Source organism: Dromiciops gliroides, chromosome 1, assembly GCF_019393635.1.
Source record: "Dromiciops gliroides isolate mDroGli1 chromosome 1, mDroGli1.pri, whole genome shotgun sequence".
NCBI lineage: Eukaryota > Metazoa > Chordata > Mammalia > Microbiotheria > Microbiotheriidae > Dromiciops > Dromiciops gliroides.
The window spans coordinates 352,516,209-352,535,981 of NC_057861.1; the positions used below are offsets into that span (position 1 = coordinate 352,516,209).

At 36.8% G+C, this 19,773-nt stretch overlaps 1 protein-coding gene across 1 annotated transcript in view; it reads right to left on the minus strand.

Moving 5' to 3' along the window:
- ATPSCKMT (ATP synthase c subunit lysine N-methyltransferase) overlaps window positions 1-19,773 on the minus strand; it is a 34,021-nt gene that overhangs the window by 13,028 nt on the left and 1,220 nt on the right. Inside the window, exon 2 of the mRNA XM_043988068.1 lies at window positions 11,080-11,375. Within this exon, the coding sequence (XP_043844003.1) occupies window positions 11,080-11,375 (296 nt within the window). The remainder of the gene's footprint in view (window positions 1-11,079; window positions 11,376-19,773) is intronic.

The following is a 19,773-nucleotide window of genomic DNA, read 5'->3' on the forward strand; positions in this document are numbered from 1 at the left end:
GTAATGAATTGAAAAATAAGGAGGTAGGGGCAGCTAGATGGTGCAGTGGATAAAGCACCGGCCCTGGATTCAGGAGTACCTGAGTTCAAATCTGGCCTCAGACCCTTGACACTTACTAGCTGTGTGACTCTGGGCAAGTCACTTAACCCCCATTGCCTCACAAAAAAAAAGAAAAGAAAAGAAGGAGGTAATCAAAAAACCTCTAAAATAGTCTCTCATATAAAAAGGAAAAGGAAGGGGTAAACTAGGTGGTGCAGTGAATAGAGCACCAGCCCTGGATTCAGGAGGACCTGAGTTCAAATCCGACCTCAGACACTTAACACTTACTAGCTGTGTGACCCTGGGCAAGTCACTTAACCCCAATTGCCTCACTTAAAAAAAAAAAAGTCATAAACACTCTGAAGGAAATAAAAGAAGTTTAAAAAATATGGATTTTATGTCATTTAAAGAAAAATATGCCATTAGTTTAAAAGGAACAAGACAAAATAATAAAAATTAACAAAGTGGAGAGATCTGTGAGAAATTTAAATGAGAATATGGTACCAATGGGAAACAAAAATGTTTTGCAAAAAGACAAAATAGTGGCAGAACAAAAAGTGAAACAAAGTCAGTAGTCAACTCACGTAGAACACTTTAAAAGCAAAGATAGGGGGCGGCTAGATAGCACACTGGATTCAGGAGTACCTGAGTTCAAATCCAGCCTCAGACACTTGACACTTACTAGCTGTGTGACCCTGAGCAAGTCACTTAACCCCCATTGCCCCGCAAAACAAAACAAAAACAAAAACAAAAACAAAAAAAAAGCAAAGATAACAGAACTACTGAAAAGAGCACAGAGATAAATCTGAGTCACTGGACCATTCAAAAAAAATGTGAAGAAAAATTCCCAATGAAAAGGTAATTTTCACTTGATGCCATGAGGGTCTAGAGACTCTCTGGTCTAAGCTCCTCGTCATATACATGAGGAAATGTGAAGACCCAGGGAGGGTAAGTGAATTCCCCAAGTCACATAGGTCTCCTAAGCATCAGAGACTAGATTTGAACTGATTGCATAGCCACTGCTGGCTCCCTTCCACTCAACCAGACACATGATCATCATTCTCCAGAAATATGACATAAAAGAGATGATTTTATAAGCAAAAAAGTGAAACTTCATTTACAAAAGTAGCAATAGGGGGCCCCTGTCCTTGTCTGTCAGGTGTGACTCTGAGGGAGACAGAATAGATATCTCTAGTCTCTTCTCCTCTCACCCTTTTCCAAGGGACATTTTCATTCCTACCAGGAGGGTAAGCAGGAGGTTATCACCAGAAGCCAGTCTCCTCTCCTCAGAGAGAGGAGGTACTGGGCTAGAATTATACCTATCTGTTCCTTTAAATACTGTTAGTCTAGGGGATGTGATTGGGTTTAAGCTAACTTCTGATCTCTTGTCATTTTTGGTGGCGAAGAGGATCCCAAGCTATACATCCAAGGCTTAATTCCTTTCCCACCTATCAGTTCCATAATGAGCACACAGAGAGAATAGTAAAGAAATCCATTTATCCAAATCATAAAATAACAGAAATCAGAGAAGGTATACATATGAGTGAGTGAGTGAGTGTGTGTGTGTGTGTGTGTGTGTGTGTGTGTGAGAGAGAGAGAGAGAGAGAGAGAGAGAGAGAGAGAGAGAGAGAGAGAGAGAGAGAGAGAATCAGACAATACAAAGTGAAGGAGCACTCCCATTGGGAATGAGATAACTCAGTTCAACCAAGAGAGTCCTAGATTTCATATGAGTTAATTTCCCCAAGTTTCTAGAGTAGCCAAGATGGGAACAGGGACATGAAGGAGACTGCCCACTCATGTCTTTTCAGAGTCTTTTCTTTCAGCTTCTTCTTCCCTCTCAGAGGTGAAAACCAGAAGCCTAAAAAGACTCACCACTAACCACCTGAGAAGACCTAATGAAGACTTGTACCACGGCAGCTAGGTGGTTCAGTGAATAAAGCACCAGCCCTGGATTCAGGAGGACCTGAGTTCGAATCTGGCATCAGACACTCAACATTTACTAGGTGTGTGACCCTGGGTAAGTTACGTAACCCTCATTGCCCTGCCAAAAAAAAAAAAAAAAAAAAAAAAGACTAGCAAGCCAGGAGTTCAAAGTGAGACAGGCTCTGAGGAGTCCCAAAGAGGGACTCACAAAGGATAGAGCTTTTTCTACTTTTTCTACTTTTCACCCACTCCAACCCTGTCCCTCACATAAGGCAGGACATTCATCTCCCCCAATAAGAAGCTATATAAAGAAACACCAAGTTAAATATACAAGATCATTCACTCAAGAGTAGAAACAACAGGAAGAAGTGAAATATGATACACAGAAAATAAGATAAAATAAAGTTTTATCTTAAAATAAAGAGGCTATTACCCAGCCACAAAGCATACTTGAAGGAAAAGCATTATATTAGAAACAACAGAGCTCCCAACAATTTCTACAGAAGGATGAAGGCTTTGCTATGGCCTTTCATAAGCAAATAAATAAGGGAACTGAACCTCTGAAAGGTAAAGAAAACCAGATCTGACCAGGCTACTCAAATCAATTGTTAGCTTCAATGCAATTGGATATCATTTAATATCCATTAATACTAGAACCCTAGTTCTAAGTTAAGGGATCACAGGATCATACATTTAGAGTTGAAAGGGACCTCAGAGGTCATCTGGCCCTCGCCCCTCATTTTACAGCCCCATGATGAAATGCACTACACTTGAACAATGAGAATACAAAGACAAAAATGAATCCTAAGTAAGGAGCTTCTCTCTTCTTCATCAAGAATAAAGTTTCCATAAGCTTTAAAACTTTGTGTGTAAGATGGAGATTCAATATAAATGCTACAAAGGGGTTAGCGAAACAAAAGTTTTGATCTATCAACAAATGTCTCAAAGCCTAGAAAGATGAATTTCAGAAGAGAATATCAGAAGAGTAAAGAGGCTGGCATAGAATACTCCTCCACTGGGGTTGCCAAAGGGAAACCTAGGCAACATGGCTTTGATTTCATTAACAAACATTGTAACAGTAGCAAGTTTATCTTGACTAGCAACTAGAAGTCACACACTGACTCGACATGCAAGAGAAAGGGAAACAGATAAACTAACAAATAGATGTTTTAATAATTCAAGGATCTGAGATTTCATCAATTTGAGTAATCCCTTCCTCCATGGCAGATTCCAAACCTCCTACAAAATAGGGGCTGACCAAGGGTTGCAGTGGTATAATAATATTAATAGCTAACATTTATATAGCACCTACTATGGGCCGGGCACTGTGCTAACTGCTTTACTGTTTTTTTTATTATCTCATCTGATCTTGACCCTGTGAGGTAGTTGCTATTATTATTCCCATTTTAGAGATGGGAAAAAAACTGTGACAAATACCGGTCAAGTGACCTGCCCAGAGTAACACAGCCAGTATAAGTGTCTGAAGCCATATTTGAACTCAGATCTCCAGGCAGTGTGTTCTATACATTGTGCCACATAGCGGCCTCGTTAAAATGCAGTAGAACTGGTGATTAACATCCTTGAACTTAGTTAAGACTATTCCTCTGACAAAAAATAAGTTGTCCATCCCTGGTTCTTCCAGGATATCCTAGCCAAGAACACACTAGGCTAGCCTATAAAACACTGGGATCACTTCCACACTACAATGGGGCACTTCAGGATAAAAAGCAGTTGTATGACCTAGGCTATGTATTTAATAAGAAGCAAGTTCAGAAGTGAGGAGCAGTGCTGTGGCTTGGACTCCAAAACCAAGACAAGGTCTCAGTTTCAGCTTCCAGTGCAGTCTAAAACTTAGAGATTTGAGCTCAGGTCTTCCTGATTCCACACTCAGTACTCTATCCTCTGAAATTCTAGAAGACTGATAATGAAACAATGTGACCCATCTCCTGGGTGGCAGGTAGGTAGCCCAGTGTATAGAGAACCAGTCCTGGAGTCAGGAAGACTCATATTCCTGAGTTCAAATGTAGCCTCAGACACTGACTAGTTGTGTGATCCTGGGCAAATCACTTAACCCTGTTTGCCTCAGTTCCTCATCTGTAAAAATGAGTGGAAGAGGGGGCAGCTAGGTGGTGCAGTGGATAAAGCACTGGCTCTGGATTCAGGAGGACCCGAGTTCAAATCTGGCCTCAGACACTTGACACTTACTAGCTGTGTGACCCTGGGCAAGTCACTTAACCCTCATTGCCCCACACAAACAAACAAATAAATAAATAATTAGTGGAAGAAGGAAATGACAAACCACTCCAGTATCTTTGCCAAGAAAACCCCAAAAGGGGTCACAGAGAGTCAGACACAAATGAAATGATTGAACAACTCATCTCCTCATAAGGAGATGAGACTAAGAATGCATATACATATATATATATATATATATTTACACATACCTATGTAAACACGTGTATATAAACATACATATGTATAATGTATAGTTACATATATACCTAGAAATGAACACATGTATATTTTATATATACATAAATACTTAAGTACACATATATTTATACATTTAATTTTCTTTTAGACATGGGCAATGCAAAGATTTGCTCTTCTTGACTATACATGTTTGTAAGAGGAATTTTGTTTTTCTTTCATTCTGTTTGCAGAGGAGCAAGGTTAGGTGGAGAAAGGGCAGATTTCTGATTTTTTTTTTAATTTTTTTTCAATAAACCTCCCCTAGAAGTTTTCCTCTTCAGCTTTTTTTAATCAATGACTTGGATGAAAGCATAACAGTTATTCAAAAAGTATTTATTAAGTACTTACTATGTGCCAGGTTTTCAAATAAGTAGGTAACACAGAAGGAATAGTTAACAATTAAATAGCACTGTCAGAATTGTAAAACTTCGTAACAGTCTAGAACAATGGGCCACAATAAATTTTTTTTGGGGGGGGGGGCAATGAGGGTTAAGTGACTTGCCCAGGATCACACAGTTCATAAGTGTCAAGTGTCTGAGGTCACATTTGAACTCAGGTCCTTCTGAATCCAGAGCCGGTGCTTTATCCACTGCGCCACCTAGCTGCCCCCAGTCACAGTAAATTTTAACGGGGATAAAGTTCTACACTTAAGGTCAAGGAATCAAGTGCACAAATACAGGACAAGAAAGGAATAGCCAGACAACTATTCCTGTGAAAAAGTTGTGGCAGTTTCAATAGACTGCATGGTTAATATCAGCCTGCATTAAATATGACTAGCACCAGGAAAGTTAAGTCTTGTTTGACTCTGGCCTAGTCAGACCACCAATTAAGTACTGTAGTCCAATTTTGGATGCCATGATCTATGAAGGATAGTGAGCATGTCCAGAGGAGAATGACCAGGAAACTGGAGACCACACCATACAAAGACTGTTGGAACTAAATATGTTTCAGAGAGAAAAGAAAGATAAGGAGAAATATAAAGCTATCTTAAACTGTATCAAGGGCTTCAATGCCCAAAAAAAGACTAGGTTTGTTCAGTTGGCCCCCAGAGAGCAGAAATAAGAGTAATTAGAATACATTGTGGACAGCTAGGAGATGCAGTAGATAGAAAGTCATATCTTCCTGAATTGAAATCTGGCCTCAAGCCACTTTCTAGCTGTGTGACCTTGAGCAAGTCATTTAACCATGTTTGCCTCAGTTTCCTCATCTATAAAATGAGCTGAAGAAGGAAATGGCAAACCACTCCAGTATCTTTGCCTAGAAAACCCCAACTGGGGTCATAAATAGTCAGACATGATAGCAAATGACTGAGAAACAACAACAGAATAATTTGTAGGTTTCAAATAAGGAAAACTTCCTAAAAATTAATTTCTTCAAGTGGAATGCGATACCTCAAGAGTTCTCCCCCACCAAAAAGAAGTCTTCAAACAGAGGCTAGATGAAATTTGTCAGGAATGTTAACCAGACTAGATTAGGGTTTCTTAAACTAGGTCCATGGCTCCCTTAAGTAGTCTATAGATAGACATCAAGGGATCCATGAAATTGGTTGCGAAAATATCTTTATTTCAATATAACTGGTTTCCATTTGATCCCATATATTTTATGGAATTAAAAACATTGTTTTGAGAAGGGTTCTTGGACTTCACCAGACTAACAAAAGGGTACATAGCAAAAGGCTAAGAATTCCTGAATTAGGTGAATTCTAAGGTCATTCCATAATTCTAACATATATTTAAAGTTACAAAACTATAGACACGGTAACATTTTGTTAACATAGAACAGGAGTATCTTGCTAATCCTCACAATACCAGAAGGTAACTGCTATTATTATCTTCAGTTCACATAAGGGAAAAAACTGAGGTTAAATGACTTGCCCAGGGTCACACAGCTACTATAAGTGTCTAAGGCCAGATTTGAACTCAGATCTCCAGGCCCCACACACTACACAGAAAAGATAAGAGTTTGCTCTAAATAGCAAAAGATAGGATTTCACAAATTGGAGGGGAAAAAATCTTGTCTTGTGAATTCCTTGATGACAATGCAAGACATGGTTTCCATACAGAAATAACAATAATTCTTAATACAGAGATCAAAGATAAAGAGATCAAAATAAGAGGCCAAAATAAATTATGATTAAGCCTTTATAGAACTAAAGTGCTATATGAATATTATCAAGTAATTTTCAAATACCAACTGATAATTTGCTTTTTAATGTTTAACTAAATTTGTACATCACTGTCAGGGCACAAAATGTTCTAATATAATGTTCTACATTTCCAGAGGGAATTTTTTTTTGAAGCTTTAAACATAAAGATCTAAAACTTTTAAACTTTAATCATTTTAATGAAAATCTATTTCTTATAGAATTCTATAATTATATAAAGGAAATTTTTGAACAGGTAACTTGCCCATTTAACTTTCTCCCCATTATAACACAAATGTTCCCATGCTTTAACAGTATGCTGAATATGACTTAACCTTTTCTTGATTATTCATGTTCATCATCATAAATCTCAGTAATCCTGATGTTCAAAATAACTGAAATGTAAAAAAAAAAAATCTGTCCACTTCCTAAATACTTCTAGATTGTCCTTTATGTTTTTTACTTTTTACAGTTCTGTCTTCCCCTTCTTTTGTGAGGTATTACTCTCCACACCTGATGTATCCTGTTGCTTCAAATTTACACATTATGGTCTGGATTATGGCCTACAAATGGTACTGATGGTACTAGTTTTAGACAAACTAAGCCAATGATGTCAAACTCAAATGGAAAAGCAGTCACTAAACCACAATGAGGATCCATGTAACTCACATATTGACCTAGAAAACCACGCATTAACATTATCTATATTGTATCATACTTTTTTTATTTTGTTAAGTATTTCTCAATTACATCTTAATCTGGTTTAGCAGCACTGCAGAGTGATGCACAGACCATGTGTTTGACATAAGTATTAAGCAAAAAACAGAGTTTAGTGATGGTCATTTGCCATACTGAAGCACATTTGCTAATTTTTCTGTTGTATTCCAGCTGTATTCCAGATGAGGGAGATTACTCAAAGTCTAATAAAAGACAAATTGCCCATTATTTGCTTCCTCCTACTTTAGTGCCCCACCCCAAACCCTATGGAAATTATTCCATAGAAATATGGATATATGTATTATAATGAATTATAATGCCAAAATTGGCTAATTTAACAACTTTAATTATATACGCCTAAATGCCCTTCTAAATATCAAATACTAATTTAGTATTGAATTGTTTTTATGTGACAATGACCTACAAAGCATCTTCTCCGATTATTCCTACTATCCTCTTAAATATTAAGAATTTAGAGAAATAAAATATTTACTTAAGCCACAGGTTTTTAGAGTCTGGTAAAAGATAATATACAATAGCTAAATAGATGCTTTAATTTGAAACAGTTTGATTGGATGAATCTCCTCCAGATTTTGTAAGAAAAAATGTAAATGGGGTCAAAGCCAAGCTGAAAGACTAGGAGGAAGTACAGCTGAACTCTAAACCATGGATCCTCCTAACAGATCTAGAAAATGTACCAGACCAAGTATTGACTGGAAAATTCAAGAAAAATTTATGTCAGTTAGTCCTTTTTCCAGCCCTGGTCAGTACAGGGAGATAAAAAGAGAGATCTGCAGACACTGGGGTCAGGGATCTAGCCAGGAATGCCAGCATGGAGCATTCCAATGCAGGGACAGGCTGTGCATTAGGGAAATAAGATGCCACAGATCTAGCACAGAAAAGGCTAAGCTTCCAAAGGGCACAGCAATAGCTAACAAATTGCAGCTCTGCTACTTACTACTCAAATCTAGGTCAAAGATACAGGGAGGCAGCTAGGTGGCTCAGTGGATAAAGCTCTGGCCCTAGATTTAGGAGGACCTGAATTCAAATCTGGCCTCAGACACTTTACACAAACTAGCTGTGTGACCCTGGGCAAGTCACTTAACCCTCACTGCCCTGCAAAAAAAAAAAAAAAAAGATACAGGGAAGATCTAGGAGGTGTCCTGTGCCTACAAGTAGCATTTCAAGGTGAGATGCAGTCTCATACTAGGCTATGTATTCAGCAAGAAGCAAGTTTCAGAAGCAGGCAACAGCTAAGTGGCTCTCACACAAGAAACAGAGCCCGGTCTCAGCTACTGCTTCCAGCCAGGTTTAAAACCTGCAGGAAAATAACAGGGGAAGGCATTCCGAACTCAAAGGGAGTCTGAATTTCTGTCACTCTGAACCAGTGGAGCTTTCCAACAGGCTAAGCTAGCAGCTAAGTCTGACAGAGGTCTAATGGAACTGCAACTGAGGCAAGTACACAGGTATGTCACTCAAATCCAAATCTGGATCAGTAATTTGCAAAGTTCAGTTCAGGGTGACATCAATCAGACTTTGCCCTGGATCAGACCACTTTGGGAGCACTAAATGCTAGTAGGCCTCCAGCGTGAGCTTGCCCTGAGATCCTAATATAACGCAATACTCAATACCTTCAAGAAAGCAGAAAAAGGACCAACCTCAACATTCCTTCTAGAATGGTACAGACCTGGCCTTTATATAAAATGTGATATTAGGAAGTATCTTAGAATAATAAACAAACAAAAAAGAATAACAGAATGAAAAATTATTATGGAGACAGGGTGCTTAAGACACAAAACCAAACGAATATAGTAACCCCAAGACATATATAAGCAAAATCTCAAAGAAAAACACTGCTTGGGTATAAATTCAACTAGAATTCCTAGAAGAAACAAAGCAAAAGTTTAGGAGGGGGAAGAGTTCATAAATGTTTTTATAAAGAAATAAAAGCACTAGTTTGAAAATGGAAGAGATATATGAGCCTTGGAAGACTTGGAAATGAATTAAGAGCTTGCCACAAGAGATACATAACTTTGCCCAAGCAACAAATTCCCCCAAAATTAGAATAAACAAAATAGAAAATAATTTTTCCACGAGACAACAAGAAATATTAAAACAAAGTCAAAAGGCTGAAAAATAGAAGAAATTTTAAGGTATCTTATTGGAAAAACAACTCACCTAGAAAACAGATCAAGGAAATATAGTTTAAGAAATCATTGGACTACCTGAAAGTCATGACCAAAAAAAAAAAAAAAAAGAACCTAGACATGATATTTCAAAAACTCAAATCAAATCAAAAAAGAAAACTGCCCAACTCTCTTAAACCAGTCACCTTCTGAAGGATATCCTAAAATTAAAATACCCAAGAACATTATAACCAAAGTACAGAGCTTCCAGGTCAAAAATATCGCAAGCAGCTAGAAATAAAAAATTCAAGTACTGAAGAGCCACAGTCAGGATCACACAAAATTTAGCAACCACTATAAGAAAGGAACTGAGAACTTGGATACCTAAGAAAGCAAAGGATACAGGTTTAAGACCAAGAATAACTTACCCAGCAAAACTATAAAATCCTACTGGAGAAAAAAAAAAGAAATGGACCTTTAGTCAAAGAGAAGACTTCCAAGTTCCAGTGAAAAGCTCAGAACTGCAGAAAAACTTTGAAGCGCAAACATAAGAGTCAAAAGAAACATAAAAAGGTAAATATAAGTGAATGACCATAAGGGCCTAAAAAAAAAAAGGATAAATTGTTTTTATTCTAACAGGAGATAATGCATGTGTCCCTTCTGAAGCCTATCAACATCAGGAGTCACAGAGACAGCTTAATTAAATAAAAGACCTCGGAGCAGTTCTCTTATGTTTTGATGATTTTTAAAAAAGAATAGGAAAGGAAGAGGAATACCCTAGAGGAGAAAAAAGGAAGACTGGAAAATTTATATCACATAATTGGGGTGTACAAGTAGAGATCTTTACAGAAGGGACTGGGGGAAGGGAACGGGTAGCAGGCAGTACTTAAATCTCATTCTCATATGAACACAGAATTAGGTACATATATACATTCACTCAACAGGGAAACAGGATGAAAATAGGAAGAGGGAAAGAGTGGAATAAGAAGGTAGGAAGATTAAGGAAAGAATTAGTCTTAAGTAAAACAAACTTGCACAAAAATATTTATAACAGCTCTTTTTGAAGTGGTAAAGAATTGGAAATTGAGGGATTATCTCAATTTACAATGAGGGAAACCAATGGGGAATGACTGAATAAGTTATGATATGAAAATGTGATGAAATACTATTTTGTTAAATGAACTAATGAAGGGAATGGTTTCAAAGAAACCTGGGAAGCCTTGTATGAACCAATGCAAAGTGAAGTGAGCAAAAGCAAGAGAACAATTTATATAGTAACAACAATATTGTAAAGAAAAACATCTTTAAAAGACTTAGAAACTCTGATTAGTGCAATTACCAACCACTACTCTGAAGGGCCCATAAAACATGCTACCTACCTCCTAATAAAGAGGTGTTGAACTCAAAGTTCGAACTAAGACATGTTTTGGACATGGCCAATGCAAGCAATTTGTTTTGTTTGATCATATGTTTATAACAAGGGCTTTGTTTTTCTTTCTAATTTGGAGAGGGGGAACTAAGTGTGAAGGAAAGAAGATGGATTGTTGTTGATTTTTAAAAATAAAATTTTAAGTCCAAAAAAAAGAAGAAAAAACATGCACTAGAGATGATGACAATAACAGAACCTATAAATCACGATAATGTCAAAGTATAACTTACAACACGTCCATCACCGCTACCAATGTCTACAAGTGATCCATTTCTACATCGTAACATCTTCAGAACATTTTCAATCTGATTTGAAGTCGCAGGTACAAAAGGCAAACAAATCTTCCGGAGGGCTGGAGTTAAAAAAGGAGTAGCAACTGCATACACAGCTACTAATGTCCCACCTACTATCCCAGGGACTAATAATCCCCAACTTCTTTTTTTCAAATTGGTAGCATCCACATTTGTAGGCAAATCATGTTCTGTTAGTCTTTCTTCCTGAAGTACTTCTGAGATTCTATGTATACCTAGAAACACACCCCACCAAAAAAAAAAAGTTATTACCAACTCTGTAATGAAAACTGTATTTGCTTCTATTCAATATTTATCACTACCACCCTGGTGTACCTAAAACTCAGATTCCCTCCCCAGAGCCCTGGACTCTTATCAGTGAGTTTGAATCATGTTGGCCCAAACTTAGACACCATGTCACTTCAGCCAGCTCCAAATCATGCTGTCTCTTTCCTCCATTTTCCAACTCTAGTTTCTTTGTGTAGGTTGTCTTCCCCTATTACAGTATAGGCTCCGTGGGGTCAAAGACTATTTTGCTGTCTTGTAATTTCATGCCCAGTGCTTAACTTCAAGTGCTGGGTATATAGGAAACACTTAAAAATTCTTTCTCCTCCATTCATTCACTTGATTGCTTTAAAAGAAGCACACTTCAGAAGTATAGTCTTATTTCAAATGTAGGATTTCAAACAAAGGTCATATATTTAACTAAGAAACTACTAAACTCTCTTGGACAAAAATTAATTCAATACTAATTGAATCCAAAAATCTGTTTCTTCTAGCATGAGGTTGTTTTGTTGTTACCAAAGGTATCTTTAGCTGAGAGCTTTTTCACACCTAGATGGTAATTTATAAGTTCAATATACACAAACACAAATATAGGTTTGAAACATTGATGTCATGCATGTTTGGCTCAAAACAAAATCCTCAGATGTGAATAATCATTAAAGTGTTCTTATCATTTTAATATTATCTCAGCTTCATGTAAAATGTGTGGGATGGGCTCATTAAAATAGAACTCATTTGATCATAGTGGTATATGGAGAACAAAAGAATAATACAGGACATACAAATCAAGATCTTAAAAGTATACACTACAACCCACAAAAAGTCATAAATCAGTAGGTGAAATTTTATAGCTAGTCTAGAAAGAAACAAATAGTGAAGGTAAATGTTCTCAACTCTAACCTCAATGCTTATAGTACATCAAGCATAATATATTCATTCATTTTTCCAAGGAAATAAAAGAGTAGTTTGAGTACTACAAATTAATATAACATCTTTTCAAAATAATTTACATGGACATCTTGCATTCCAGCAATAGGAAGATTATTTTGATAGCTAAGCAATGGATGGAGGGAAGGCAGAAAGGCTAATTAAGACCTACATGGAAAACATAATGAGAACTTAACTAAAGTGGCAGTAATGTAAATTTTAAAAGGGGACAGATGAAAGGAAGGAAGGTAGAAATGGCAAAACTTTATGACTAGAGAGGTAAGGGAGAAGAAAGAATAACTGACAGGTTGCAAACCTGGGTAACTGAATAGATGATAGTCTCCACCCAAGGTATGCATATTCTATTTACATATAAATGTACAGAAAGCCCATTAGAATATAAGCCAGTTTGGGGCAGTTAGGTGGTGCAGTGGATAGAGCACTGGCTCTGGAGTCAGGAGGACCTGAGTTCAAATGCAGCCTCAGACACTTAACACTTACTAGCTGTGTGACCCTAGGCAAGTCACTTAACCCCAATTGCCTCACCAAAAAAAAAAAAAAAAAAGAACATAATAAGCCAGTTCAAGTAAGGGACTGGCTTGCTTTCGGTTTTGTATCTTCAGCACTTAACACAGTGCCCAGCGCATAGTAAATGCTTAATACTGACTGATCAAAATAAACAGTTTGTGTATGTGTCATCATCTATGTACATAACATATATAAATATATATATAAATTATTCTTCCTTGAAGTACTTTTATGATAGCAAAGACCTGATTAAGGAGTGCCTATAGACCCGGGGTTGGCTATGTCATATGAACATAATAGAATATCACTGTGCACTAAGAAATGATGGAGATGAGGAATGACACAAGCAGAACCAGGATAACAATATACAGGACTGGGGCAGCTAGGTGGCGCCATGGATAGAGCACTGGCCCTGGATTCAGGAGGACCTGAGTTCAAATACGGCCTCAGACACTTAACAATTCCTAGCTGTGTGACCCTAGGCAAGTCACTTAACCCCAATTGCCTCACCAAAAACAAACAAACAATATACACGACTACAACAATACAAATAAATTGAACACTAAAAGGAAGTTGAATTGTGGGTAATTATTAATTACAGTGACAAATCTTAGTACCAGAAACAAAATAATAAAATAGCATATGCCTCCCCCTTCTCTAGGCAGAGAGGTATAGGACTATTGATGCAGAATAGTGTTTGCCCTTTCACACACAGTCATTGTATCAGTTGGTTTTACTTAAGTGCTTTTAAGTGTTTTATTTCAAGGAAAGGTTCAAAGCTGGATGAAGAGACTGACTGTTGTAAAAAGAAAAGACACCAATTAATTTTTAGAAATAAGAAAATGTGGGCAGTTTTAAGGTAAAGCTTGATGATTTTAGATATATGATCATAGATATAGAGCTGGAAAGGGCCCTCACATATCATCATTTTATAAATGAATAAGAAGGCTTAGCTTTAGTAAAAAGAGACACCTGATAGAGCTGTGAGCCAATCCAATTCTTCCAGAAAATAAAAAGGGAGAAGTGCCACTTCTTTCTCTGATAATGAAGCAAAGGAAGGAGGACAGGTGAATGTATATTAAGGCTTTGAGTTACAAAGTAGGGGAAATGAGTAGCTAATGACAAGACATATCATTTTCTTAGATCTTGGGGACATGAAGAGAGAGCAGGTTTGGAACAGCCACCTGTAGGGAGTAAAATAGAACCTCAATGAGAAATAAAAACTGTTGTGCAACAGTGAAGTCCAATATGAGATAAATTACAAATTTATAGTAGATTCAGCTAACAGGATTACATGCAATGAGCAATTCAGGAATTGATTCAGAGAAAGAAGATGGTAGGGTTGAGAACTGGAAATATTTGGAAGGCAGGGAATAAGGAAGCAAAGGAGTCAAGGATGAAGGTTAGCACAACATACTTTATCCATTTTCTTTAGAAGGGGAAGGAAAAAAAAGGGGGAAGGAGGTGGAATCTTCAAACTAAAAACCAATAAGATTGATTTCAAGGAATAAAAGCATTCCAGATGTTGGGAATCACATTTTAAGAAAGAAGACTGTTTCTGAATAATTAGTGTTAATGAGCAGAAATTATATTGGGTAGGCAGGATGGGGTCAGACAACATAGAATCTTGAAGACCTTGTACAAAGGTTTAATTTCTTTTGGAATTGATTCTGTAGACTATAGCATTAATAGAATCATAAATTTGCTTTAAATAACAGCATCCCAAACTTACATACTTTGGTATGTAGTTGTCTTTTTCTCTGCTATCGCTACCTGTGGTACCCAATTTCCCCACCCTTCCACTGGATTACAGATAGCATCAATTTCCAACAATGACATGTATGCTCAACAAACAATATTGTGATACACTAACAAACCTTGATAAAGATCTCAGCTATCAAATAAATATGTAAATCACTAGGTAGGAAGAGTGTCCAAGAACAATCTGACAATTTGATAGCCATTGTCAGATACCAGCAAGCTGAAAAAAAAAAAAACTAATGATAATAATACCTTTATCATACATGGACAGCACTTAATACTTTAAAATTCTTTCACATAAATTATTGCATTTGGACATTATTGTGCACTTCCATTGATAAATAAGGATTGGTCAATTCAATCCTTAGATTTATGTCCTATCTCCTAAGATTCATTTCAGTTTAGCAAGTATTTGCTGACTACAATATCACTGGTACTCTAGAAGAGATACAAGGGGGCAGCTAGGTGGTACCTGAAGTTGTGAGGACCTGAGTTCAAATCTCACCTCAGACACTTACTAGCTGTGTGACCCTAGGCAAGTCACTTAACCCCAATTGCCTTAAACATCCTGGGCCATCTCCAGTAGTCCAGATGTCTATCTTGCCACTGGACCTAGATGCCTCTGGAGAAGAAAGTGAGGTTGGTAACCTTGCACAGCCCTCCCTCACTTAAATTCAATTCACTGTAAGTCATGGTACTTTTCTAGAATGAAAGACAAACAACATCAAGCAGTCAAACTGTCCTCCCTGGAAACAACAAAGATTTAAAAGAGAAACTTGAATCAGAAAGACCAATTGGGAGGTAATTTCAATTCCAAATGAGAGATAATGACCTTTATCCTCAGAACTTCTCATAGTACTCTCATACCTCTCTAATACATGTCATATAATACTTTTTATTAAAACTATACATCTTTTTGTCTTATTCTTCTACTAACCTTTAATTAAGTTACATGAGGAAAGGGGCACGGTTTATTTAAAACTTGCATCTCTCCCAGATCTTAACACATAAATGCACATAGAACTTACTGAATATTGGTGAATCAGTTGAATGAATCTCAAATTTCAGTAATGCAAAATCAATCAGTAAGTATAAAGAACATTGACAAAACGAAGTACAAGCAGATGTGATAAGATAGCTGTTTTCAAGTATCTTAAGGGTTATAGAAAAGAAATCACTCTTGTCCTGGCTTGTCCCAGACAGCAGAAATAGGAGTAATGAGGTGGAAGTTTCTAAGAGGCAGATTTAGTATAAGAAAAATTTCCCCCACAATTAGAGTTGTCCAAAAGCAGAATGGGCTGCCTTAAGCAGTCACATCCCCATAAATAAATTTTCATGTAGAAGCTGTGACCACTTATCATATAATAGGGACTTCTATTCTTGACTAGATGACACTGAAATTTCTTTCAATTCACATTCTGAAATTTTGTGAACTTTCTGCCATTATCAATTAATCTTATCTAACCTTAAACCACTACTTTAAGAAAAGTCTAGACTCTAGAGTCACTGGTCCTGTTTTTAATCCTGTGAATAAGGTTGACAAACAACACAGAGGCAAAGTGCTTTCACTTGCAACATCTTATTTGATTTGTAGGGAACTAGCTTTACATTCCAGTTGTTGATTCTGGGGCAATCATAGAAGGGATTAAAAGACACCAAAGCTAGCAACGGTTGCCCATGGTCTCTCAAATTTCTCCCTAAAGTTTACACTTCTTTTTTGCAATTTTCTGCTTGTCTTTCATATCAATGTCTTTCCTCAATTAAACTGTAAACTCCTTGAGAGTGGGGTTGATGACTTACCTAAGTATTTACCAGAGCCTTACAACACAGTGCCTGACACATAGTAGGAGCTTAATAAATATCTATTCAATAAATCAACAATTAAGTTGTTTGCAAGTGTTTCCTACAAGTGAGCTCTCCCTCCTGTATTTTTTCAACGATCAAAAATCTGTCTTTTCTCCCTCCAACCACTCCCCAACCCAGCCCCAATAAAAAGGAAAAACAAATATAATCAAGTAAAATAAATTCTTGCATTGACTATTTTCAAAAATATATGTTCCTTTAAATTTTAGTGCTATAGCACTTTATCTGAACTGTTTCTATGCATTCATTACATCCTATACTTTGTGACATTTTCATTCATTCAGAAATGTTTAGTAAGGTGCCTATCGTTTACAAAGTAATGTATTTGGTGACAGGAGAGATACGAAGTTTGGATAAAACACCTTTCGCACACATCAAGTTTACAGTTTAGAGTACACATTTGTGTATATGCCTTGTCTATTAAGACTGTAAGTTCTTGGGGGCAGCTAGGTGGTACAGTGGATAGAGCACCAGCCCTGGAGTCAGGAGTACCTGAGTTCAAATCCGGCCTCAGACACATAATACTTACTAGCTGTGTGACCCTGGGCAAGTCACTTAACCCCAATTGCCTCACTAAAAAAAAAAAAAATAAAGACTGTAAGTTCTTTTATAGGAGAGACTATTTTTCATCTTTGAATGCCCAAAACAATGCAATATTTAACAATTTGTTGAATATACCAATCTGCCAAATTAAACATTAGCCATTTTTTAAGATTGATTCAAGGAAAAATATTGTCCTTAGAAATATAATTAAAGAGTTTTGAGAAAGAGATCTTGTAATTTAAATAAATACAGAAATATTCACAAGATCAGTCAGATATTAACACTTAAACAAAGAATACTTTGCCTATAGGAAGTAGATATGCCATCCATGATTTGATGGCAGTTTAGGGCAGGCCGGGAGGAGGGGGAAATATGCCCAATGTTTGCAGTCCTTTGACTAGTGCTCATCTGGAATGTATATCTTAACAAATTAGTGGAGGAACCAATACAGAAAATGCTCAAAGAAGTTCCAGATCCCAGAATAGGTTGTTTTCACATATATGTGGATAATGCTTACTGTTGCTCTTTCTAGGGACAAAATACTAGCCAAGTGATTTAATGATCTTCCTCTCCTCTCCCAATCCTTGTTATCTCATATGTAGCACTTTAATACACAAAGTTTCTCATGCACTTATGTACGTTATTTGTATAGGGTGTTCCAAAACTCTTAGACCAGAACTCTTTAAGCTATTACAGCTTAAAATAAACGCTTAAAAAAGCTTAACTTAGGGGCAGCTAGGTGGCGCAGTGGATAAGAGCACCAGCCCTGGAGTCAGGAGTACCTGGGTTCAAATCAGGCCTCAGACACTTGACACTTACTAGCTGTGTGACCCTGAGCAAGTCACTTAACCCCAATTGCCTCACTAAAAAAAAAAAAAAAGCTTAACTTAAAGTTTTAAAGTCTTAATGTAAATTGCTTTAAACTGCACTAAAACTTTTGGAACACCCTACAGATATTATATAGCTTAACATCCTGTTATTATTAATTACTGTGCTATATAAAACAAAGAATGATGAATAAAGAGAATCATGAAAAGATTGATGTGAACTCATCTCTGCCTCCAGGTTTCTCTGGCTTTCTTGAAGTCCCAGCTAAAAGTTTGCCTTCTAAAGGAAGCCTTTCCCAATCCCTTTTAATTCTAGTACCTAACATCTGTTGATTATTTCCTATTTTTCTTGTCTATAGCTTGTTTGTTCATACTTATTTACAAGTTATCTTCCCCATTAGACTGTGAGCTCCTTGAAGGTAGTGTTGTCCTTTGCCTTTCCTTTTATCTCCAGAGCATAGCATGGTACCTGGCACATAGTAGGAGCTTAATGTTAATTGAGCAAATCACTACTAAAGTAGAGGTAGGGAAAAAAACACACAATAACTACAGATAAATGAACAACAATAAAACAATTGGTTCCTTCTGAACACTGTGAAATTATAATGAACAAGCTTGGCTTCCAAAAAACAGAAATTAGAAAGTACTTTCCAAAACTTCTTTGTAGAGTAGGGAGCAATGATTCTTGAACACTATCCTTTTTCAACATAATGGTTAGTTCTGAACTGTTTTTCACCCTCTTAATTTTTATTATGAAGAATGGCTCTCTGGGAGGGGGTAAGAGAAAGGAATTCAGGGGAAAATATATGCTATATAAAGATAAAAAATATCAATGAAATTTTAATTTTAAAAAATATTTACAGAATTGAACTGAATTATAAGAAGTGAAAGGGAAGGTGGGAATTAAGGGCCATTGGGCCATGTCAGTAAGGTTTCAATGTTAAGAACTCACAAAAGGAACCAAACATGCCCTAGATATCAAGACATCTTGGTGAACATGCTCTGCTGGATTGACTATGACTAACCTTTTGGGGATATGACTTACCTAGGAATCAAACCTATGGTCATGACCCTGTGAGAACTCTTATTAAGCGACTTTACAATAAGCTTCCAAGTATACCTCATTTCTATTCAACAAATACGAATTGTTCATTTTTACAGAATTGTCTTATGTACCAATCTGACCCACTCCAGGAAGCTGTGCTTCTGAAGTTTTGAGCCCTCTTTGCCTGAACACAAAACCCTGAATCATTATCATTTTATGGCTTTAGCAAAATGCCTGCCACAGAAGAAGCTCTTAGGCTAGTTGACAGTGGCTTTAAAATGAATTCTAGGACATAGGTTCTTTTTTTTTTTTAAGTGAAGCAATTGGGGTCAAGTGACTTGCCCAGGGTCACACAGCTAGTAAGTGTTAAGTGTCTGAGGCCGGATTTGAACTCAGGCCCTCCTGACTCCAGGGCTGGTGCTCTATCCACTGCACCATCTAGTTGCCCCCATATTGCACTGTTGATCTGGACATAGGTTCTTAACCTTTTTTTGTCATGGATCCCTTTGGTAAACTGGTGATGTCCATAGATTCCTTCTCAAGAACATAAAATATATAGGATTACAAAGGAACCCAAAAATATTGAAATAGCTATAAAAAAAAATTTATTTTTAAAAACAGGACCTCATGCTCCAAGGAAAGTGACCACATGGTGAGAAGGCTAGGACTAAGACCCAAATATTCTGATTTCTAGTCCAAAGCTCTTTTCAAATATGCTTATCGTTAAAAGAAAACCAAAAAAATCACTCAAAAGTGCCAAACTAAAAATCACTTTGGCCTTTGGGTTACTTGATTTCGATTTCATTAGTGACTTGGGAATTCACTAAAAATGTAAATTCAAAGCAAAGTGCCACT